Consider the following 24841-nt stretch of genomic DNA (forward strand, 5'->3'; position numbering starts at 1 on the left):
TCGTTGTAAGCATGAATTCATTTTAAGAGTGTTTGCTATAACCATGTTTTACTGAATAACAATTTCATTTCATTCAAAAGTTTTCAAAGTAACTCAGCTGATGGAAAACTTAAATGGTACACAGAACACAGAGTTAAAAGGAGACTGACCTCATGAACGAGAGGGGTTTGTGCTGCCTGGTAAGTGTACTGGGTAATCAGCTGTGTACAGCTACTGTAGGACTTGACCACCTCGGACAGCAGTCTCAGAACACTGGACTTAGGCATCAAAGGTCGCTTCTTCTGCTGGTCCTCACTGACCTTGACCTCCTTGTCTTTGGTTTGATCTTTAGTGCTCTCGGACTCTCCCTTAAAAGTCAGTCATTTTTTAGATAAAGGTTGTATTCATATGTAATTTTTACCTATCTCTCTTCTTACATGTACTTATGAATAATGTTTCAACATCATCTCAGTATATCAGTTATTACTCTAGTGAAATTCAACTTGATCAATACATAAGGTTCTATCATACCGTTTGTTCCTCCTCGTTTACAATATCAGCTGAGCTGCCCTGTCTGGGAATGGCGGGGGGCCTCATCTCACTGGCGATGGCTTCAGCCAACGTAATGGGGGGCTGCACCTCGAACCCTCCAGATACACCTAAGAGGATAAACATAGTCATGAAAGTGCAGTTATTATGGACCATCAGAAAGCAATGCCATTATTACATGTGAAAGATATTACTGGCTGCATTCAAAGCAACTTTTTTCAATAATTTGGCATTTGAGATGAATTAAAAATAATCAACTGATAATTGGCCTTGAGTTTGAGATGCCAACATTCCGATATTTAAATGCCTTACCGTCCTCCTGGTTGTTGTACTCTGCTATCAGACAGTTCAGTAGGTCCTGTAGGACCTCTTTGATTGGAGATTCTACTGTCAGGGACACACATTTGGTGGTGGACACACTCTTTAAAATCTGTGGACCATTGTAGCGAGCATCTTCATCTGAACAAAATAATTCTTTTGTAAAATTCAATTTTTTTATATTAACGAGAGTGAGCAATAGTTAACAACTTGCTGATCAATATATGTAGATCTTTAAACAAACATCTCAAGGGAAACCCCTTCCAACTCCATTCAACCAGCGAAGACATAACATGGGATATAAATCTTAAATACAGGAATAAGTACCTCTTCTACTTGAGGCTGGTGGAATGGCAAATCTACACGTTGTTTTAATGACATCAGAGAACAGTTCGGGGTCTCGGCACGCTGCAGGTCCCAGCACTCGAAACACATAATTCACCTCTTTGGAGCCCATACTGCCCGGTTTGACCCCATTGGAACTGGAGCCCGTTCCTCCGGTGGCCTTTTTTACAACCTGGTCACAAGTACAGAAAAAAATAATGTAATAACATGTATCTTTCAGACACAAAAAAAAACAAGGGTGAAATGGATGTAAAACAACATTGCTAATGCAAATAAACATTAGCATCTCTCCAACTTCTGATATTCCAAAGTATATGAGTTTATATAATTAAATATTTATATTAACTTGTAATCATTACATATTTATACCAACTTGTAATCAAAGTCTTGAGTATTTTTAGGGCCTGTACCGTCCATTTACACCTACGTGATAACCACTTTAAGAACATCTATGCCTCACCTTTTCCATACAGTATCGTAATGATGCAGGCTCTTCAATGATATGTCGGAAAATTAGGGACGCAAGGGAGATAAATCCAGGGAAAGAGGAACTCTGGGTCAGAGTCAATAAAATGCGAGGTCCACCAAGTTCCGCAAACAATACAGCGTTCTGGTGATTTCTTGTTAACCGTAAAATCAGCCGCAAAGCAGCATGTAAACAATCAGCCTCAACCGGAATGTTCATTAAAGACACTATACACCTGAAATACAAAAAAAGAATTTTCATCAAACTACTAGGGAAAAAGTCTCCATGTTTATCCTTGTGAAGAAATTATGAAATTTCAACCACTTGGACTGAATGCTCTCAACACACTACATATGAAATTAAATGCTTTTCTTCCATGAATACCTTTTATCTTCCTTACCTAATAATTTGGGTAATTTGATCAGAATTTATTCCTGATACTATCACAGACTCTTTCATCTTCTCTTCAGCCTTTAGGGGACTTTCCGTTTCCATTTTACTTACAGCTACATGTAAATAAAAGACAAAAACAATTTATTATTTTTCACACTACTTTGCAATAAGAAACATATATAAGTTCCAGAATCTTTTTCTTTCAGGTCATTGTAAGCTGATGTGTTTGTAATTTCTGTACTATACCACTTCAGCTCGAATGTCTTTCCTTTCTAGTAATCTACATGTATTTGTGCAACTTTATCTGAACTTTACCTGACTGTGCCAACTCGGCAGGAAGGTCCTTAGATTCCTCTTTAGAACCATTATCTGAAAGTTCCTCTGGAGAAGGGAAGGCCAACATGATAGGACGACGATTTCCTGTCTCTTCATTAATCTGCACATTGTAAACATATAAGAATAAACAGATAGATCAACTTTTCACTTAGAGGTTAACAGTATACATGTATAATTTTCATTAGAAAAGATAAATCTTATCACAAAAGCTGATCTTTGTGTACTTTGTACAGGTACATTAATAAAATGACATTTAAGCATTAGCCTACCTGCACCATGGAATTGAAGTTGACAGTATACCTTCTTCTTCCTGCCTGAAACCTGTTAAATATTTCAGAGTTTTCTATAATCATGAAATGACTCCATAGTCTACTTACAATATCAAACACTTCCGATGTACTTTCCAGAAGTCACGATATAATAAAATTTAATTTTCAAACTAAGAATTATATGATGCAGTGATCAGTTTGACAGAAAATATCAGATACGCAGTATCAACAGGCAGTTTTGTCTATTCTGACATATGCTTGTCTTTATGCATTCATCAGGAAACGTTAGAACTTGACCACTGGTGTATCACTACAGTACATTACTATGTGAGCATTTCGTGGCCTATACCTGATACTAGTCTCCCCGGCCTGATAAGCATCATCAATGGTTTTATTGTTCACCGCTGAGTATTTACACCATCTACCGCTACTGTCGTCAAACCATTTCCATGTGTGGCTATGACACTAAAAATACAATCAGAACTCTAAATCAACAAAATACCATTCTATTTGTTGACAATACCTGTCTAATACAATCTAAGGGATACTTGTTCGCTAGGAAGAAACATATCTCATAGTATAATTTTTCTTTTACATTTATCAATAATGTACCTACTTAGCAAAATATCAGGACTTCACAGAGCATGGAATAGCTATTTCTCTGTAACTGAACGTACCATTCAAAATTCTTTAATTTCTGAAATTCTGATACATTATCAGGACACATACCAGTAATTTGTTGGCTTCAGCTTTTCGTTTTGATATCACAGATACCTTCTCATACAAATCCAACAAAAGCAGTAAGGGAGATAACCACCTATTCAGAAAACATAGTCAGATTAGTTTCACTTTTTCCTATAGATCATGAAAGTAGATCCAGTAAAACACTTACAGCAGACATGTTTTTCATAAATTAATGTTTACAGCATTTTCAGTGATTTTAATTCCCCATGGCTTTAAAATATATTGCGAACTTAATGTATATTAGGAATTACTTTTATAACAGTAAAATTGTCTGTTCCTGGTTCTTCCTTAAAGGTTTGTTTTACTGTACATATATTTATAGAAATGCTGTTGTATAACTTACTTTGGAGTTACCGAATCTTTGTTTGCTGTAAGGAATTCCTGTCCACTGTTCAACACCTGCACCAATATATCAGTCAGCCAGACACTTTCTACACTCTCCGCACACGGTATCATCATTTCCTGCAATTGTTAAATGAATGTCCCATAATAGTTACAACTGTTTCATTTATTAAAATATTTTCCCTTGCAATTCTATTCTGAATGTGCATTTAAATCCTATATATATATTCAAACTCAGAGTCTGCATATACAGATTTTCTCTAACAGAAAAGCTTCAATAAATATTACACACTTGACTTTACATAAAATGTAAAATACATGTAGATTACCTCAAATAATAAACTAAACAGATGGAGTCTGGCAGCAAACTTGGAGGCCTTGGACTGGAGATGATCTTTGTTTGTGTCTGTAGCAGATTCCAGTTCATGACCCTCCTTAAGGATCTGCTGTCCCATCGACTGAATCTGTAAACAAAAACAACCCAAAAACCATATATCTGTAAACAAAAACAACTCAAAATCATACTGTAAACAAACAACCCAAAATCAAAGTTGGGATAATTTATCAAAACATACTTCCTACTGCATTACACATATTTCAAACTTTAACAAGAGATGTTTGTAAAACACTTATGCCCCCCTCCCCCCAATTGGAATTTTTTTGCAAGTCCAAGGGGGCACAACTCTATCAAAAATGGCACGATTGTACCCAAAGCAGAACTTGACCTAGATATTCATCTGATTAATCTGTATTTTAAATTTCATCTCAGTATGTGCAACAGTTGCAAAGAAAATGAACGGAAACTGCAAATAATTGAAATTTTTTCAAACTCCAAGGGGCATCACTCTGTCAAGAATGGTGCGATCATACCCAAAACATAACTTAAACTAGATATTCATGTGATATATCTGTATACCAAATTTGATTTCAGTATGTGCAACGGTTGCAAAGAAAATGAGCGGAAACTGCAAATAATTGAAATTTTTCCAAGTCCAAGGGGCATAACTCTGTCAAAAATAGTGCAATCGTACCTAAAACAGAACTTGGCCTAGATATTCATGTGATATATCTGTATACCAAATTTGAATTCAGTATGTGCAACGGTTGCAAAGAAAATGAGCGGAAACTGCAAATAATTGAAATTTTTCCAAGTCCAAGGGGCATAACTCTGTCAAAAATGGTGCGATCGTACCTAAAACAGAACTTGGCCTAGATATTCATGTGATATATCTGTATACCAAATTTGAATTCAGTATGTGCAACGGTTGCAAAGAAAATGAGCGGAAACTGCAAATAATTGAAATTTTTCCAAGTCCAAGGGGCATAACTCTGTCAAAAATGGTGCGATCGTACCCAAAACAGAACTTGGCCTAGATATTCATGTGATATATCTGTATACCAAATTTCATTTCAGTATGGGCAACGGTTATGAAGAAAATGAACGGAAACTGAATGGACCGACAGACCGACGGACCGACAGACAGCAGCAAAGCAATATGCCCTCCCTTCTTCGAAGGGGGGCATAAAAAATCTCTGGAATTTATCTTTAAACCTTGCTTGACATAGACAATACCATTTGGACTGTACATTATTCATCAATCTACAACCATTACAAGTGTGGAAAGCATAAATTCTCTCAGATAAGCAGTATCAACAGGCAGTTTTGTCTATTCTGACATATGCTTGTCTGTATGCATTCATCATTCATTGTTCATATAGCTTTCTAATCTGAATAGAAAAACTGCTATTTAAATAGATTTCAAACAAGGTTTTTAAATGAATGAAAAAAAAACAAATACAATTATTTCAGACTATTTCTCATAAAGATACATGCAAACATACAAGATTAAAAAACCAAATCAAAACAAGTCATATCAAGGCCTTTGTAATTCTGTGTGATGTATATACACTATACCTCTTTGACAAGATTTGATAGCACCGTTTTCTGCCAGCCTGTCCCATTTCTACCGGTCACCACGATGAGGAGATCACACACTCTGTACACTGTCTCTGGTAGAGTATCAAGAAGCCTCAAACAACCTACAAAATTACACTATCAAGTCAAACTCTCGTTCTCTTATATGGTTCATCCTTTAGAGAACCACAAGGAAAATTATTTTGAATCTACAAGACAATCTTGGGTTAGAAATCTGATTATCTTTAGCTTGTTGGTCCTGAAACTCTTTTTTAATTTCAAAATATTGGCTCAGGTGAGATCTTTATGAGTGCAATGTAATAGTACACAGATGTACATAATGAACTAGATATAACAAGTACTTCATGTTAAAAATGAAAGCAATGGGTCAAATAAGTGACTCATGTCACCTAACAATTGTCTACCTCCTCCAAAAAACATTCTTTTCGACGTGTTCTTGACAATTTAGCATTAAAGTTTACATATACAAAATAATACATTTAACTCTAATTTGAGAACTGCAAAATCTAGTTTTCTTTCATGTACATGTATGTGTATGTTTAAAGGAGGGCTATCATTTAAAATATAAGTTAAGAGAAGAACATTTTTTTCTCAGATAAGCAGTATCAACAGGCAGCTTGTCTATTCTGACATATGCTTGTCTTTATGCATTCATCATATTGTCTACACAAACATACACGAGGGTCATGTTGCAAAACAGATGTCTTTGTAGATGTAGAGTTCTCCTTTTGCAAATGCTTTTCTTATTCAAAAGCAAAATCCACTTGTGGAAAAAAAAATTCCCTTAACAAATAATTTTTTTATTCTGACATTAATTATTCTTGCAATACAACCCTCACTGTAAACTGCTCCTATAGCAGAGTATAACTTACAACAAGGGTTAAGGTTGTTAGTAACTGATACACATAGAACTCCGTAGAGAAATACATATGTACCCTCCCCCTCCCCCATCAATATTGTGTACATAAAGAAGCCCCTATTCTCACCAGGTAAGACCTGCTCTGTGAAGTTATCCAGGACAGCTGTCTCCAGGGGCTCCTCTTCCTCCTGTTTTTCGTTTAATTCCTCGGGTTTTTCCTCCTCAGCCTTGGAGGCACTGCTCTCTGTTGTCTTGGTACCAGAACCCGAGGGGGCGTTACTCTGAAAAGAATTTCAACTTCATGAATGCAATCTCAAGGTGTAGCTGCATGCACATCAACAACTTTATGTTAATTACAAAAAGCCTTGGTTTTAAAATTTTAACATGGATTTATTACATGAAAAATGTTAAAACATTTTGATAATATAGTCAGATAGGCAACTGTCAACAAGAAGTGTTCCTGACATATGCTTGTCTTTATGCCATCATCATCCAACTTTATTTTAATTGAGAGAAACAAGGTTAACTGTATCAAGATTTATCCTGGTTTTGGGTAAAGCACAGCAACAAGCTTCACTTGCATCGCAATTTTATTTACAATTTTGAATTTTTTTCCAGTAGAAATAACTTAGATTTGAACATATTATTTTTACTACATTTAATAAGATTGATATACATGTACATGTACATGATATAGCTATGCCCTGATATTTACCTCTTCTGTAGACATGACCACATTTTCTCCCAGAGACAGAGCAATAGCCTGCATCATCTGATCCTCCTCCGACATCTCCATCACCATACCCAGGGGCTGTAATACAAATAAATCATTAATACCCCGCATAACATCCCATAACCAAACAGGCTCATTGTGACAAAGTTTGATAATAAGATTAATCTGACAGTTAGTGTACATCAGTCCTCAGATATGCAGTGTCAACAGACAGCTCTGTCCATTCAGGCATATGCTTGTCTTTAATGCAATCATCATAGTCAAGAGTTCCATCCCTTGATTAAATGTTGTACAAGGAATGCATTGATTACATCGATTTCTGTACATATATTAAATGATAACTAACACATTTACTACAGTATGTTCTTCACTGCTGCTCTTGTTTGGTCTTTTTTGTCAGTACTTACATTCTGAGCCCCTGTGGTAGCCGCTCCTTGTCGAGTTGTCCCAGAGAACGGATGAGTCAGAATAAACTCTGTAGCCTGTTCTAGTGAGGAAGTCAGTGTCAGGGCCTCTATGCCATGTTCTCTACTGAAACCCATGTCTGTCAACTGAAACAAAACATTAAATATCAGCCATTACAGGAAACAAGCTTAGGAATAAGTGTACTCTCCTTTCAAATGAAACAGAACATGTACCACTTACTGACATGAGGAACACCTCTCAAATATACATGTATACCATATCCTTAGTGTAAAAATGATGTCATTTTTAAATGTTCAAATAAGAATAATCAGATATGTACATTTTCAACACACTGTCATCTGACATATGCTTGTCTTAATGTAATCATCATATATTCTATATAAAATCAATACTCTGAATTAAACACGTGCACAGGTAGAATAAAAATATGTTATTATCTTTACTACATGTACATGTATGTAAATTTCTATATCAGGGCAGTATTTAACCATCAACTATATGTTATAGCAGTCTGTCTTAACAGACCAAATACATTTAAATGTTTTGCTACACTTTCTTACAATGAAAGTGCCGTTTTTTGTAAATACCAGGTTTACTACTATATCAGTTTCTGTCGCCACTTTTTGACATTTGTTTGTGTTTTCTTTGTTTACACCATTTTGAGTTTTTTCATTGTAGTCCGCCACCTTTATTATGTGGTGACAGCATGCATGATCTTTGACTATTTTTTCATTTTTAACTTTTTTCACTATTGTTTTTATATGTTTCATGTTTATTTACATATTGAATTTACAACACATACTAGCCATACGTCTACATCTGACTTCGACACCCCGTTTGCGGCGCTTTATTATATTTTGTTCATTCTGTATTTTTTTGATAATGGGTAATACTGTAGAACAATATCGTTCCGCTATCGGGGTTTTCTATATGAAATGTAGAGGAATACTGAAAAGGTCCTCATTCAAGGTTTTCAACATTGCTGATTTATTTTACTTTCTGCATAAACTGAATACATTATTTCGAATTCATCTTAAAAAAATGGGTTCATATTTAATTATTATAAATTATCTTTCTCAGCTTTTCCTATTTTTGAAAATCCTCTTATCTGGGGATATTGAGATTAATCCTGGTCCATCTTTTGAGAACTCCCTTGATATAACACATCTGAATATAAGAAGTATCAGAAATAAAATAGACTCGTTGATTTACTTAGTACAGGATTTTGATATATTATGCTTTACAGAAACCCATTTAAATTCAAACTTAAGCAATGATGATCTTCATATTGAGGGATTTGGAAATATTTTTAGAAAGGATAGGAATTCATATGGAGGGGGAATCATGATATATGTCTCTAACTCTCTAAAAGTTACTCGACGGGAAGATTTAGAACCACGAAGCATAGAGAGTATTTGGATCGAAATTGAACAACCAAACAATAATTTATTCATTTGTTGTGTTTATCGTCCACCAAACTCGAGCAATGATTTTTTGGGGGAAATTTTCATGGTCCATTGAAAGAATAAGTGATATGTCAAACAAAATTATAATACTTGGGGATCTTAATGTAGATTTTCTTCAAATAAATCCAAACCATGAAATTTATAATATCATGAACATGGCTGGGCTTTTAAACGTAATAAACGAACCTACGAGAGTAACACAAGTTACAAAAACTCTGATAGACCCTATTATTATTAGTCGTGAAATATTTATGTTCGATTCAGGTACATTAATGGTTGACACAAATATCAGTGACCACAAAGCTACGTATATATATGTGAAACAAAATTACTGTAACAATTCTTCGTACAAACGTAAAGTATGGAGCTATAAAGAAGCAAATTTAGAAGAACTTAATATTTTAATAAACAACTTTGATTGGGAAAGCATTATTTCAAAATCAACTGATATTGAAACCGCAACAACAAACTTTACACAACAATTTATGCTAATTATACACAAATGTATACCCGAAAAAACTGTTACAATAAGACCAAACGACAAACCATGGATGGATTCATTATTAAGAACAGCTATACGACTTAGGAATAGATTAAGAAATAAAGCACAGAAAACCAAGAAAGAATCAGATAAAGAAGAATTTCGGAAAGCTAGAAATAAAGTAAATAATATGAAAAAATACGCCAGAGCAAATTACTACGACAACATTGATTCTCATTTAAACGACGCAAATAAAAATAATAACAAGTTGTACTGGAAATTACTAAAAGATGTCTTTCACACTAAAACTTCATCCGAAATACCCCCTATTAAACAGTTGAATGAGAATGGTGATCCTGTATACGCAATTTCCGATAAAGAGAAAATTGAATTACTGAATAACTTTTTTACATCCATCTCTGATATAAAAGATGAAGAATATGAGCTACCTGATTTTGAGTCCAAAAATGAAGAAAAATTTTGTGACGTAAATATCCAAGAATGCGAGATTATTGATATTATTTCTATCCTGCCCGTAAATAAAGCTGTGGGCCCTGATTGTATCAGCCACAAAATGTTAAAATCTTGTAAAGAATCCATAGCTAAGCCACTTTGTCTGTTATTTAATAAATCTCTTAGACTCAAAGTTTATCCTGAAAGTTGGAAACTAGCACATGTCCTTCCATTATTTAAAAAAGATGACCCATCAGTCACTTCAAATTATAGACCTGTATCTCTTTTGAGTTGTGTAAGTAAAATATTTGAGAGAGTTGTATTCAAACATGTATATAATTTTTTTCACACAAATAATTTGTTCTACAAATATCAGGCAGGTTTTCTGCCTGGTCACTCAACTGTGTACCAACTTTTAGAAACATATCATACTATTGTAAAAAGTATTGATGAAGGGCAACATTGTTGTATGGTTTTTTGTGATTTATCAAAAGCTTTTGATAGGGTTTGGCATAGGGGTTTGATTTATAAATTAAAAATGTATGGTATCTCCGGTAATATGTTAGAATGGTTGGAAAGTTACTTGTACAATAGAAAACAAAAAGTTATGTATAAAAATTTATTTTCTTCTGTGAAAAATGTGCATGCTGGGGTACCCCAGGGCTCTGTCCTTGGCCCTCTTTTATTTTTGATATATGTGAATGATGTAGCCGAAAACATGATAACTGTTTGCAGACTATTTGCAGACGATAATTCTTTACAAAAAAGCTCGAGTGACGTGCGTCTCATTGAACATCATCTAAATCATGACTTAAAAATTCTGGATGAATGGTCAAAAAAATGGTTATTGAAATTTAATCCAAGTAAAACAAAAGTATTATTTTTCAGCTTAAAAAATACAAACCAGTTACCTGAATTATTTTTTGAAGACTGTCAGTTAGAATATGTATCACAACATAAACATCTAGGTGTTATTTTCTCAACTAAATTAGGTTGGTCAGATTACATTGATAGTATTGTCAGTAAAGGCTACAAAAAACTAGGACTTCTCAAAAAACTTAAATTTTCAGTGTCTAGAGATACGTTATCCAAACTTTACACTTCCTTTATTCGACCACAACTTGAGTATGCATCTGAAGTTTGGTCAGGCTGTTCGCTGGCAGATATTGATAAACTTGAAAAGCTTCAACTGACAGCCGCAAGAATAGTGACTGGTCTTTCAGTATTAGCATCAAGAAATTCGTTGTATATTGAAACAGGTTGGGAACCTCTTATAATAAGAAGAGACAAAGCCAAACTTTTAACAATGTTTAAAATCCACAATAACCTAGCTCCTGATTACCTAAAAAACATTGTACCGATGGTTAGAAACACTGTTTCAAATTACAATACTCGAAATTCATTTGATTATTCTTTACCTAAATGCAGGCTTGAATTATACAACAAATCATTTGTCCCCGATACTGTACGCAAATGGAATTCACTGAGCAATGAAACAAGGGAAATAACCTCAATAGGAAGTTTTAAAAGAAAATTGAGTAATAATAAAGATAAGCCTCCCAAGTATTTTTCATATGGTAGAAGGTATCCGAACATTTTACATACAAAATTAAGACACAATTGTATTTTAAATAATGATCTGTATAGATGTAATATCATAAGTAATCCAAATTGTTCTTGTGGTATGAAGGAGGATAGTCATCATTTTTTCTTTGTTTGTAGAAAATATTTTGAACCTAGACGCTTAATGATGAATGCACTACTAGTAACTAATAATGTAAAAATGATTAATGTGCATAAATTACTATGGGGAGATGATTCCTTATCTTCGCAGGAAAATGAAAAAATATTCGGTATTGTTCAAAAATTTATTCAGGAATCAGGTCGTTTTAATTAACAATGAATTGTATTATCTCTATTGAAATTATTTTATTTTTATAATATCAACACTGTATTTATTATCACCATTATTAATAATTGATATTATTTCCTTATTCATAAAACAATTGTCTTTGTTCTTCTATGTAAATGTATATATTATTGTAAAATTTTGTAAATGTTGTATGGCTATTGAGATATTATGTATGGGAGAGGACTATCTAAGTTGCTAGAACTTGTGTCCGATCCCTTTGACATATTGTCAATAAAATATGTTCAAAACAACCATCAACTGACTTCTAGTGTTCATCACAATGAGTGTTTCTTTGCCTTTTTCACTAGTATCTCTAGCTACCTGTTGTAGATGAGCTTCGTTGACCTCAGGATCACTGGGTCGGGAGGGGGCCATGGGAACTGCTTGGGAAGTCCCGGCTGAACTTGCCCCACTTGTAGAAGGAACAGCTCCTGTTGAGGAATTGGAAGCATTCCCCAACTCTTCCCTCTCTTTGGCCAGTCTCTCTCTGATAACATTCTCCCCTTTGATAATATTGCACAGGATTGCTAACATAGACTCAGACATACGACCTCCATACACCTTCAGCGGCTTCTTATTCCAAAGACTCATCACAGCCCTGAATGCTGCCTGGAATTGACATACAGACTCTTAGTACAAACTCATACAGAAAACATCAAGTAACAAAGTAGACTAAAACCCTTCAACATCATAACTGAGGAACTTCAAAATGTATATAAAATTTCACACTTTACCTTTCAATTATAATAAAAGTACTGTAACAATATTAATTTTTCAATTTTTAAACCATGTGAGAAAAATTACTTGATGTCCCATATATAACTTTTAAAAGGTAGTTCAAATTTACACTGTATATCATACATGTACATGTACACATCTTAACAGCATTTTAAAGCTTCCAAATCTTCCTTGTACACCTACCTTCTGTGCCTTGATCAGATACTGGACTGCACTAAATGGAACATATCCACTCTGACTAGATTTAGCTGGCATCACGTGAGGGGTTTCTAGGACTGTCTTTGGGTTGGACATTCTCTCTATCAACATCAGCCAGGAGTCCAGGAATTCTGCAATCTCCTCTGAAGGATCAAGTACATTAATACAAACAATTGCCATATAACTATATTTATATCATTAGGAACAATTTTAGCTCTGCCTTCACATTGAACTTTAATTTTCACTACTTCAGAACCCTCTTTACAAACCTGATAATTCTGATGGCTTCTGGTCATCTTTTGTAGAATCTTTCCCTAGTGATAATGCCCACTCAAATGATCTGTGATAAAAAGGGAAAAATACAATGACTATAATAATGCACTTTAAACAAAACATTCAGATGATACAATACACCTTACACAAATATACATTCTATTATGGATAAGAAATAAACTGTATCTCTTCTTTTTATTGCATCTATAAGTACAAATTATAAATTTTGTTCCTTATTTCACCACTATTTCGGTAAATTCTTACTTGAACAAAGCATCCTGGCCACCTAAAGCTACAAACTTCTGTAACATTAAATGGAATGGCTGCTTCTTCTCGTCAAACAACATGGACATGAATCCCACAAAACACACCAGAAATGTCAGTCTGCACAAAGAAAGAGCAAATTAGAATACATCATCTTAACAAGTAACATGTACATACAAAATCAATCTTCCCTGCATCAATATTCAGCTCCAATAAGTTTTCAAAGAGAAATTTGATATAACATTTCTATCTTAAGCTAAACGGTGTCAACCTTAAGATTCAAACACACAAATATGTAATATATTCATGTATATAGAGTTCATGTATAAAGATGTAAAAAAAAAAAAAAATAAATATTTCTGTACCTTAATTTTGGCACAGGTGAGTATGGTGGAGGCTCCCACTGAAACCCATTGGTCAGGAGCTTAGTGAGGGACTTGGCCACAGCCTGGGCGTAGGGAGAGGGGACTGTGGGGGGTAGGGGGATCTGCTGAGACCGTCTCTGCCTGACAGGGCTCCCCACACACAGCTTCACCAACAAACTGAACAACTCAGCCAGCGTACGACAAAGTCTGGATGACACAGATAACAAAGGCTTCAGCTGCTTCACCTGCGCTTGTAGAGCTGGAGGCATTTTGGATTTCTTTCCATCTCCCTCCTCTTTGGACGAGCTAGCCCCCTCATTTACCTCCATGGGAGTCTCATTATTTTCTGATGTTGACAGGGATTCCATTGCCGCACTGACACCGTTGCTTCCCATTTCTTTTGTGGATCCTGGGGAGAGGTCTTCCTTCTCTACTTTGAAATCTTTGGGTAATAGCTTGTCCATGTCGGCCTTACCGAATGTACAGCCAGGGGGAAGTATATCCTCACTACATAGAGCCAGGAGGACTGTACTCTCCCACACTAAGGAGGTATACAGCTTACTCAGACCACTTAGAACTTTTAACCCCAGCTCTGATCCCCAGTGGCTAACAGATATTGTTCTGAGATCAGTCTGAAAAGAGATGTACATCCATTGTCAATTTTCATCAACTGTCTTTTTTTCTTGAATGATATAACTTTTCTAAACATAGGTAATCAGAGATTACAGAGCTCACCTCAACGAATGTTGTCTTTAAGTAAGGCAAATTAAGTCACACAATTAACCAACAAAAAGTGTACATCCAGAAATGCAAAATTTATGCAATTTTGATACTTTGGAATAGACCTATATATTAAAAACTTAAAACTAGTTCTTCATCATGAAAATGTAATTAAAATCCAGCATCTGAAGCAAGATTGAGAGTTTTCATCCCTCGATCATTTGTGCAACTTTGGTTTATATAAGCCTTATAGTTTCTTGGTGATAGACCTGCACCCATAACTTTTACGAGGTATATTATCTGGAAAATGTATGTCGAATTCAGCATCTGAAGCAAGTCCATTAGTGTGCATCCTAAGATGTATCATCCGTGCAACTTTGGTTTATATAAGCCTTATAGTTTCTTGGTGATAGACCTGCACCCATAACTTTTACGAGGTATATTATCTGGAAAATGTATGTCGAATTCAGCATCTGAAGCAAGTCCATTAGTGTGCATCCTAAGATGTATCATCCATGCAAGTTTGTTCAACATAGAGCTCAAACTTACTTGGAAATGAAACCTGTATAAAAAACTAATCTTTTCACTAATCCGGAAAATGTAGGTCAGATTCAGCTTCTGAAGCCAGCCTAGTAGAATGCACCCTTAGATGTACCATCCATGCAAGTTTGGTCATTATAGGGCTCAAAGTTACTTGGAAATGAATCCTGCACTATAAACTTTATCCTGTTTACTCATCCAGAAAATGTAGGTCAGATTCAGCATCCGAAGCAAGTCTGGTAGTATGCATCCTAAGATGTACCATCCAGGCAAGTCAGGCAAGTTTAGTCATTATAGGGTTCATAGTACCTTGGAAATGAAACCTGCACCAAAAATTTTAACCTGTCAACTCAACCGGAAAATGTAGGTCAGATTCAGCATCCGAAGCAAGTCTTGTAATATGCATCCTAAGATGTACCATCCATGCAAGTTTGGTCATTATATGTCTCATAGTAACTTGGAAATGAAACCTGCACCAAAAACTTTAACCTGTTCACTCAACCGGAAAATGTAGGTCAGATTCAGCATCCGAAGCAAGTCTGGTAGTATGCATCCTAAGATGTACCATCCATGTAAGTTTGGTCAACATAGGGCTTAGGAAATGAGACCTACACCAAAAACTGCACCAAAAATGTTAACCTGCACCAAAAACATTAACCTGGTCATTCCTTTGCTGAAATTGCAGCATCTGAAACTTTGACTGGTACAATGAAACACATTAGAAACATCTTCCATGCATGTCTAATCAATATAGAACATAGAAGTACTTAAAAAGAAAACTGCTCCAAAAAACTTAACCTTAACCCGGGACGCCGACGCCGACACCGACGCCAAGGGTATCACATAAGCTCCCCCCAACTTCGTTGAGGTGAGCTAAAAATTAAGACAAAATCTTTTTTTTTTAAATTTCAGTAAATTGACAAACTGCAACTTTTCTCAGATAAGCAGTATCAACAGGCAGTTTTGTCTATTCTGACATATGCTTGTCTTTATGCATTCATCATTAATGTATACATTTCCTCTTCATTTAAAACAAGACATCTGAAATCTCAAAAAATCTCCTCAATGACTACTGCACTATTCTATACTAACCTGTCCCATTCTGCATACGTGAACAAACATCATGATGTAGGCGTGGCATGAGGACAGGGCGTGAAGCAAGGGTGTGGCCTGCGGGGACAGAGTGGCATCAGAAGGGGATGCCACACTGGCAAGCTCCCTCAGCAACACAGAGCCCCCTGGTGGATCCAGGGGTTGGTGAAGGGGGCTTAATTTCTCTAAAACTTCATCCAATTTCATTAGGCCCTGCTTCAAAATCTGTGGCTCTCTAGATAAGTTCTGCAAAATTGGAACAAAATGGCCATTTCTACAATTACAGTGAATATTCTCCAAACCAACAACAAATAAAACAGAACAAGAGGCCCAGGGGCCACAGCGCTCACCTGAGCAATTGGTTAGGAAAAAGCACATATCAGATCAGAACTAAAAGTTTACTGAGGCCAAAATAAAATTATAGTTTGTTTGGAATTGCCTCCCGCCTCATTGAAATGCCCCCTCCTGAAAAATTTTTATTGACCACAACTAGGAAGATTTTTTTTTTATTTCATCAATTTTTTTGCCCATTACATGTATCACATGCACCATACAAAACACTGAAATATAGTGTCAGATCTACGTAAAATTAGGGCTTTTTGTTGATGATAGATACAGTACTTTTTTTAAAATCAGAAAATGTATTTACTATTTACTGAGATTTTTATTAAAAATTTAAGATTTATCTTCAATTAAAAAAAGATAATGATAATTTCCTCCCTCCCTCCTGTGTCTGAAATCCTTCAGACGGCAATTCCAAACAAACATTTTTTTAAGGATGGCCTGAGGGGGGGGGGGGGGCTTGAATTTTAACCCCCCTGGGGTTCATTATTTGAACAAACTAGAATCTACACTACCTGAGGATGATTCCATATAAATATCATTAATCATGGCTATATTCCCTATATATCCCTATGTAAAATCTGGGTCAGCCATTTTGGCCCCACCCTCGTCTCGGAGGTCATGATTTGAACAAACTTGAATCTACACTACATGAGGATAATTTTACATGAGTTTCATCTTTCCTGTCTCAATAGTTCTTGAGAAGATTTTTAAAGATTTTTCCTAAATATTCCTATGTAAAACTTTGATCGGCCATTTTGGCTGGCCCCATCCTAGCCCTGGGGGTCATGATTTGAACAAATTTGAATCTGCACTACCTGAGGATGATTCCACATGAGTTTCATCTTTCCTGGCCCAGTGGTTCTTGAGAAGAAGATTTATAAAGAGTTTTCCTATATATTCCTATGTAAAACTTGGGTCAGCCATTTTGGCCCCACCCTAGCCCGGGGGGTCATGCTTTGAACAAACTTGAATCTACACTTCTTGAAGATAATTTTACATGAGTTTCATCTTTCCTGTCTCAATGGTTCTTGAGAAGAAGATTTTGAAAGATTTTTCCTATATATTCCTATGTAAAATTTGGGTTGGCCATTTTGGCCCCACCCTAGCCCTGAGGATCATGATTTGAACAAACTTGAATCTACACTACCTTAACTCTTTCAACACTGAGTAACTTTTATCAAGCAACCCCAGTACACTGAGTAACTTGAGCCATCGTTAGAAAATTCACCTAACGTATGAAAAAATACAATAACTTCTTTATTTATTAAAATATTTTAATAAAAGACACATCATAAGAAAGGTAAGATATTTTTCTTTTAGATGATATGAAATTTATATGCATGTAAAATTATTTAACAAGTCAAAAGCGCCAATAAAAAAAGATATTTCGTATTTTAAAGATCTTATGTAATATTTTGATAAATTTGCTGCTATGAAGTTTCAAAATCACATATATTCTTACCATCGTTTAAAAGAGAAATTATTCCCGATTAAAATGATGTGTAACATGTCATTATTCTTTGAAAAAATATGTCCAAAAAATAAATAAATAAAAACATGGTGTTCTTGTATATTGAGAGAAGTCCGGGTTTCGTAAACATTGTACGTCTTGGAGCCTTCGTAGTCCGATTCCAAGTCAAGTTTCTCCGACTACCTTTCACAACAATGTTTATTACGCATATCTTTAATGTCTATGAACGTTTATAATGTCCAAATCCCCGTTTTTACTTGAGATTTCGTCGCCAAAAACATCGGACATTTCGATGTTTACCGCCATTTTGCAAGTTTCTTTGTTTCCTTTAAAATTCGTCTAATTTTCCTTTTTTTCCCGTGATTTTTGCCATGTGGTCCGCCATATTTGTTACAGGATGTTTATATCAAATTACCCATAATTCATAGCGAAGATTTCGCGCAGGTGAGCTAACAACGACAACAACGACGACAGACAACGGACAAATTTTGATCAGAAAAGCTCACTTGTGCCTTCGGCTCAGGTGAGTTAAAAAGAACAAAATATATTTTTAATCTGAAATTTTTAATTAGAGGAATTTATTTTTTTTTTTAACCTACACATTTACTCTCTCTAAATTATTTTTCCCTTGTAAATACAGGGAACCTTACTTTCCCACAATAAAACTTACCAAGATAGATTTACAGACAATGGACCCACTGTAAAACTTACCTAGATAGATTTAAAGTTAAAACTTACCAGGATAGATTTACAGTTAAAACTTACCAAGATAGATTTACAGTTAAAACTAACCAAGATAGATTTACAGACAATGGACCCACTTTAAAACTTACCAAGATAGATTTACAGACAATGGACCCACTTTAAAACTTACCAAACAATGGACCCACTTTAAAACTTAGCAAGATAGATTTACAGACAATGCACCCACTGTAAAACTTACCAGGATAGATTTACAGACAATGGACACAGTCTGACAGGCCGGTGAGGTGGGGAAGTCGATGGGGAGGTTAGGTAACCCTAGGATACTCATCAGGGGCTCCAGGCCTTTCTGGGAGACAAACTCCCGACAGTGGTCATCCGTCGAGTTGTTGGTCAAGATAGCCTCCACAAACTTCATCTGTAAAGATATGAGGAGATTTAACACGATTTCCAGGGAAAATTCATTTTGTTTTTTGAGATATTATTTAGAATGACATTTTTGTGATAGACTCATTAAAATTATACATGTACAAGTATTTAACACACATCTCTGCATTCTGCATGTGCAGTAAATCCTTACCACATTCAAGACATAGTCCATCAGAGGAATTTGTTGCTTCTCTTGAGCACTTGGGGCTGCAGTGGCTCTAAATTATCAAAGGAATTTACAATTATTTTTCTGTGTTATAAAAACAATTGTTATCAACATAGATATGTAGAATATACAAATATCACAGATACTAGTAATCTGAATAAAAATATAAAGGAGTGTAGATTAACATAGAGATTAAATTGTATCAATTTTTTTTTTTTTTTTTGTTTATTCTAAAAATATATTTAAATCTTTATTAAAAAATTGTTTAAAAAATCATTTGAAATTTTTTCAGACTTGCATGTATAGGCGGCAATAACACTGAATAATATTTATTGTAAATACAGTAAAACTTGGTTATAACGAAATCACTGGGACCTCTGAAATTACTTTGCTATATCCGTAATTCGTTATATCCGGAATATATAAGGAATTCGTAAAATTTATATAGTTCAGGATCCCGAAAAACTTCCTTATATCCGTGAATTTGCAATATCTGTGTTTGTACTAAATGAGTTTTACTGTATAAAGACAACACTGTCAAGATGATCAGAGTTTCCTACCTGGCGGCCTCTCTCTGGGCCTCAGGTTTGTTGCCGTCTATGTCCTGTGTGTTAGGGATTTCGTCTTCCTCCTCCTCTTCATCAGACGAGTTGTTATCTGGGGGCTGGGGCGACTGGACTGACATGTTCTGGGGCTCCGTCTTAGGGGTGGGTTTTACACAAACATACTTCTGATCCCTCCCCATAGAACATACCTCCTCCAGCAACTATAACAGAAATTTTATTTATTTACATAGGAGTCATTCTTAAAAGTTTGGCAAAGGATTGCATAGGTAATAAAGACATAGGCCACCTTTATATATATGCACATTTTGTGAGATAAAAAGGGGTTTTAAATTTTATATGGAAACATAAAAAGAGGATGGAAAAAAACTTGAAATATATAAACATAGTATGTCAGATTTCAGTAACATTCTGAATGATAAAATCACAAAGAAATAGTTCCTGTAACCTGTTGTTTTTGCATTGCCTTATTCCCAGCAAATACAGCAGTCTACCAGGAGATCAAATACAATGCTTTTTTAAATTAATTAATTTGACAGCCCCTTTGTTTTATAATATTCCAGTAAATTAGTCTTCCAAGAAATTCTACAAAGTTTTGATATCCTACTTTGATAATAGCTTTAGTGGCATCAGTTCTGAGGGACGGTTGGTGTCTCATTAGTTCATCCATAGCATTCCCCAAGTTACTGGCCGTGTCACCTGTAAAAATAATACTCACTATTTATCACTTGTTCCTAAACTTTGGCAGCTAAATGACAAATGCACATCCAATAGCAGAACCAATCATAAGATAAAAAGAAGCAGCATACCATTCTTACCGAATGGATCTGACCCCCTTCTTCGTCTCATGGCTGGGAGATAGTCAGGGGAGAGGAGGACTTTGAACAGTCTATCAAACGGCTTACAACTGACAAATGACTGCAAACCCCTGGCATTGAGACACAGGGCACTGAAGACATTGGGTAAGGAAGCTAGCACTTCTCTCGTTGCTGGAACCTGCAAAAGTCAGTGAGTTTGTGTGAAAATAATCTCATCAGACAGCATCAAAACATTTCAAAGACCATACAGTTAAAGTATATCATTTAGGGAGTTAGCAAGATTCCAGTTCCCAAAGACCAGGACTATTTCCCGAGGCGCAGTGCGCCGAAGGAAATAGTCCTGAATGAGGGGAATTGGGATCTTGCTAACTCCCTCAATGATATACTTTTTAACTGTTTTATTATACTGATACAAATAGAGGATTACGAATGGCAGGGAATTAGCTTCAAGACTAACGCACGGGGAATTAGTCCATTAATACATATTAGACCGATACAAAAGTAAAATCTAGAGGATTACGAATGACCGAAGAATTAGCTTCCGAAGCAGGGATTAGCTCATTTAACTAACGCATGGGGAATGAGTCCATTCACTGAGATTTGTAGGGAATTACTGTATACAGGGAAATTTTCGCCCCCGTTTTATTTTCGCCCCTTTCACCCTACCCTCATTTGGGCGAATTTAAAACGGGGCGAAATCAAAGAATACAATATAATTTCTTAAACAAAACTATAACTGGGCGAATTTAAAACGGGGCAAAATTGTTTGCAAGAGTGAAAGGGCGAAAATAACCCTGTATACAGTATTTACATTTTACTGCCTTACTTTTATATAGGAAAAAATCAGTAGAGGTGTAATAAACACATTTATATTTTTCCTGGACTCTTGGTTAGCTTCTTTTCTTTTGTGACAACTAGACTAACCAACTGGGTTAGTTCCTATGAAATCTGCTAAGTTCTGGCCTATGAGCCTGTGAATGTTGTACTTACGTCTTTGATCAGTAAGGCATGGAGAACCACATCAGTGAGGCCACTGTCCTGTAGGGAAGACAGCAGGGAAGGCTCCTGGAAGACGTACACCGTTACTACATCTGTGGCTACAAAAGAAAACAGGCTATTCAACTACCTCCATCTCTATAGATATGTACATGTTGCTCAACTACTTTAATTAGATATCCCTATTATATTATTGAGTATATCTCTACTACATTCCTTCATGTACATAACGTTACAATGTTATGATATCTTAATGTGATCATACTGATATTATCATAAATGCCTTCTGAGGGCCCTTAATTCTCAAACAAAAATATCAATCACAATGCTTACAATATCTGGTAGATAACAAGTGTAGAAGCTATAAAATCCAAGATCTAAGACCACAAGGCCATGACCCAACGATGCAAGTCACTTCACTTTATTGTAGCATTGAAAACGACTGAGCATGCCATAGAAAGCATGACCAGAGATACACAATGCATCCGAATTATTATTTCTGCTTACCCAACAGAAAGAGAGAAGGTCCATAGTATTCAGCATTACTGATGATGTGTCTCAGAGACTTTGGTAATGAACCATCCATCACTGTAAAGAATCAAAAGTTTAAGCCTCCAAGCCCAAAAAGATTTCATTTTATTGATCACTTGGTATACACTACTGTATGAGAATTATCATGGTGCGTTTTGCATCAGAAAAATACGAAACTTGCAAATAAAACTTAATTCTTGTGAATCTATTCTTTACTTGTATATAATTGCTGAATAAGATCAAAATACCCAAGTAAAATAGTACAAGCAGGTGTTTCTCATGTCACAAACTAACAAATACTTACAATGTCTAATACTGTCTGAAAATGATGGGTCTGGAATAGCTTTCTTCAGGAAGTTGAGCATTGATTTCAGTAAGGCAGCTCTTTGTGGATAACACTGGACACCTGCAGTGAAAGAATTTAAAATACAGAACAAGCCCAGGCAACTTGGGATGAAACAATCAGCAGATGTATGCATATTTTATATTAACTGTAGAAGCTACGAATACCAAGACACACGTCTATTAAAGACATGATCCAACGATGCTAATCACTTCCTTAATATTGCATTGAAAACGACCGCACATGCCATAAAGGACATGGACAGAGATACACAATGCAATGTAATTCAATCGACCAGTGGTTAGATCAGAGCAAAGCTACATGTACTTCTTCCAAAGTTTCTAATTTAAATATTTGTATTTTCTTTCCTTGTTTCCAACTTCAATTCTGAATACAGTCTGCCTTTCTTTTCCGACTTCTTGCTTTAAAGTTTCATTCTGAATACAGCCTTTTCTGACTTAATGCTACAAATAAGACAAAATTTACCCGTTTTGGTGGGATTCTGTGGAATGAGTTTGTCGTTGGTGACGCCGGTAGAAGTTGAGGGCTGGTCGGGGTCGGCTGGGGCTGATTGTCGGGCCTGGGTAACCTCCCCTGACTCGGTCTCCATGTCAGAGACCGGGGACACCGGGCTCTCCTCCAGAATCGACTCCCTCCTCACACGGATCTCAAACGGCTGCTCTTTTCTGCACAGATCCACTTCATGCTGCGAGTAATTAAATAAAATATTTAAGTTCATAATTCTACACTTGACTGTGGCCTTCAATTACAAGTATAAACCTCTGGGAGTAATTAAACAAAATATATAGGTTCATAACTCTACAACATATAGATGTGGCCTTCAATTACAAACTACAACTACCAAAATGAAGCACTTGCAGTAACCAACCTCTAATCTGTTTATAAATGTTGATAGTCCTCCTTGGGCTTGAAATGCAGCCATGTCCAGATTTGTGATCAGGTCTACCACTCGAACAGCCCTGGTTACAAATTGCTGGAAAAATCAATTTACAAATTTGAAGGTGGAAACATCATTTCAATATGACAATGATTTTAAACCATTTTGTATTTATGCTTAAGGAAAACATATTTCTTTTAATTTGACAACTAATTGTAGTTTATTTATGTTTTGTCCCCTCACTTGAGTGTGATGACTGAATGTAAGAATAATACTCAGATAACAAAGTTGATGAGGATTACATAAGTTCCAAGGTCACTTACTGTTATATGTTCTTGTCCATCTCCATACCAATTGATCACCTTCAGTAGACACTCCATCATTCCACAGGATACCAGAGCTTCTACACCTAATAACAGAATAAACAAACTATCAGGGAATGCTCACAGAAATCAAAATAATTTTATGTTCACAGAAATCAAATAAATGAATCATCTAAGATGAGGCTCAGGATTGTCAGGACATGTTTTCATGGAAATCGCAGATTAGTCATCAAATATGATGCTCTACACAAGCAGCCGTACTACCATTTTCATAACTGGCCAGATGATACAGAAAGGAAAACAAGGCCGTGGCATACTTCTGTGGAAATGGGGTCAACTGGGGATCTGTAAGATATAAATAGAATGGTTTACATAGCTTATACATGTGAATAACATTACAAAAATAAAATACTAGATACACCTGTACACGTTACAATTTACCTGTCATGTGTTGGATACAGGAGCGTACAAGTACAGGAAGAAAACCGTGGTAAGATGAGGCTCCAGTGGCATCAATGATGTTGTTCAACCTAAAACACAAAACAGGGGCTCATTTAACCTGTATTTCAACTACAATTTTCATATTCTTGTTGACTTAAAATTTCAATGAAGTAAATATAATAAAATAAACTATATTTTTCATATTCTTATTGACATAAAATTTGAATTAAGTAAAAATAACAAAATAAAAGTCATTTTCGGCCTAATAACTAAAAGGATAAGGCAGTTTACATACTTTGGATTTCTTTCCAGGTGGATGATGGAAGTTAGAGTTCTCAGTGAAGCAGCTTTGATTTCCTGTTTAAAAACAAAACAAGATTTTAATTTCATCCACTATATCCAAACAAACACCTCCAATAGAAAAGAATTATGACAGACTGTATATGTAAACTTACAAAAAAAGTGTTGTCTTTTAGAATTATGACAGATTGTATATGTAAACTTACAACAAAAGTGTTGTCTTTTAACTCAACGATGTCAACTAATTCTTCTATGAGCCCCGGGTAAAGTAAGGAGTTCATGTTCTCCTGTATAGCATTGGAATACACTGAAAATAAA

The 24841-nt window shown here is 35.5% G+C and overlaps 1 protein-coding gene across 5 annotated transcripts in view; it reads right to left on the minus strand.

Annotated features, from left to right (window-relative positions):
* The window catches only part of LOC134273382 (E3 ubiquitin-protein ligase HUWE1-like), a 78353-nt gene that overhangs the window by 47650 nt on the left and 5862 nt on the right, over positions 1-24841 (minus strand). For 3 of the 5 annotated variants that reach the window (XM_062755576.1, XM_062755578.1, XM_062755575.1), the window contains exons 11-47: positions 24730-24830; positions 24519-24580; positions 24224-24312; positions 24047-24127; positions 23783-23868; positions 23451-23555; positions 23048-23267; positions 22523-22624; positions 22195-22275; positions 21682-21788; positions 20683-20869; positions 20481-20572; positions 19871-20076; positions 19296-19362; positions 18957-19133; positions 16198-16443; positions 13846-14477; positions 13481-13600; positions 13213-13283; positions 12929-13086; positions 12329-12616; positions 7677-7820; positions 7252-7347; positions 6664-6817; positions 5657-5781; positions 4071-4205; positions 3743-3861; positions 3385-3472; positions 3005-3120; positions 2656-2707; positions 2366-2486; positions 2058-2163; positions 1652-1892; positions 1174-1363; positions 841-987; positions 511-638; positions 150-347 (exon numbers count right to left, since the gene is read on the minus strand). In XM_062755576.1, the coding sequence (XP_062611560.1) occupies positions 150-347; positions 511-638; positions 841-987; positions 1174-1363; positions 1652-1892; positions 2058-2163; positions 2366-2486; positions 2656-2707; positions 3005-3120; positions 3385-3472; positions 3743-3861; positions 4071-4205; positions 5657-5781; positions 6664-6817; positions 7252-7347; positions 7677-7820; positions 12329-12616; positions 12929-13086; positions 13213-13283; positions 13481-13600; positions 13846-14477; positions 16198-16443; positions 18957-19133; positions 19296-19362; positions 19871-20076; positions 20481-20572; positions 20683-20869; positions 21682-21788; positions 22195-22275; positions 22523-22624; positions 23048-23267; positions 23451-23555; positions 23783-23868; positions 24047-24127; positions 24224-24312; positions 24519-24580; positions 24730-24830 (5438 nt within the window). The remainder of the gene's footprint in view (positions 1-149; positions 348-510; positions 639-840; positions 988-1173; positions 1364-1651; positions 1893-2057; positions 2164-2365; positions 2487-2655; positions 2708-3004; positions 3121-3384; positions 3473-3742; positions 3862-4070; positions 4206-5656; positions 5782-6663; positions 6818-7251; positions 7348-7676; positions 7821-12328; positions 12617-12928; positions 13087-13212; positions 13284-13480; positions 13601-13845; positions 14478-16197; positions 16444-18956; positions 19134-19295; positions 19363-19870; positions 20077-20480; positions 20573-20682; positions 20870-21681; positions 21789-22194; positions 22276-22522; positions 22625-23047; positions 23268-23450; positions 23556-23782; positions 23869-24046; positions 24128-24223; positions 24313-24518; positions 24581-24729; positions 24831-24841) is intronic. The other 2 variants (XM_062755579.1, XM_062755577.1) reach the window with 1 other exon arrangement.

This window comes from Saccostrea cucullata, unplaced genomic scaffold (genome assembly GCF_032062105.1).
Source record: "Saccostrea cucullata isolate Sc308-1 unplaced genomic scaffold, CSIRO_AGI_Scuc_v1 ctg195, whole genome shotgun sequence".
NCBI lineage: Eukaryota > Metazoa > Mollusca > Bivalvia > Ostreida > Ostreidae > Saccostrea > Saccostrea cuccullata.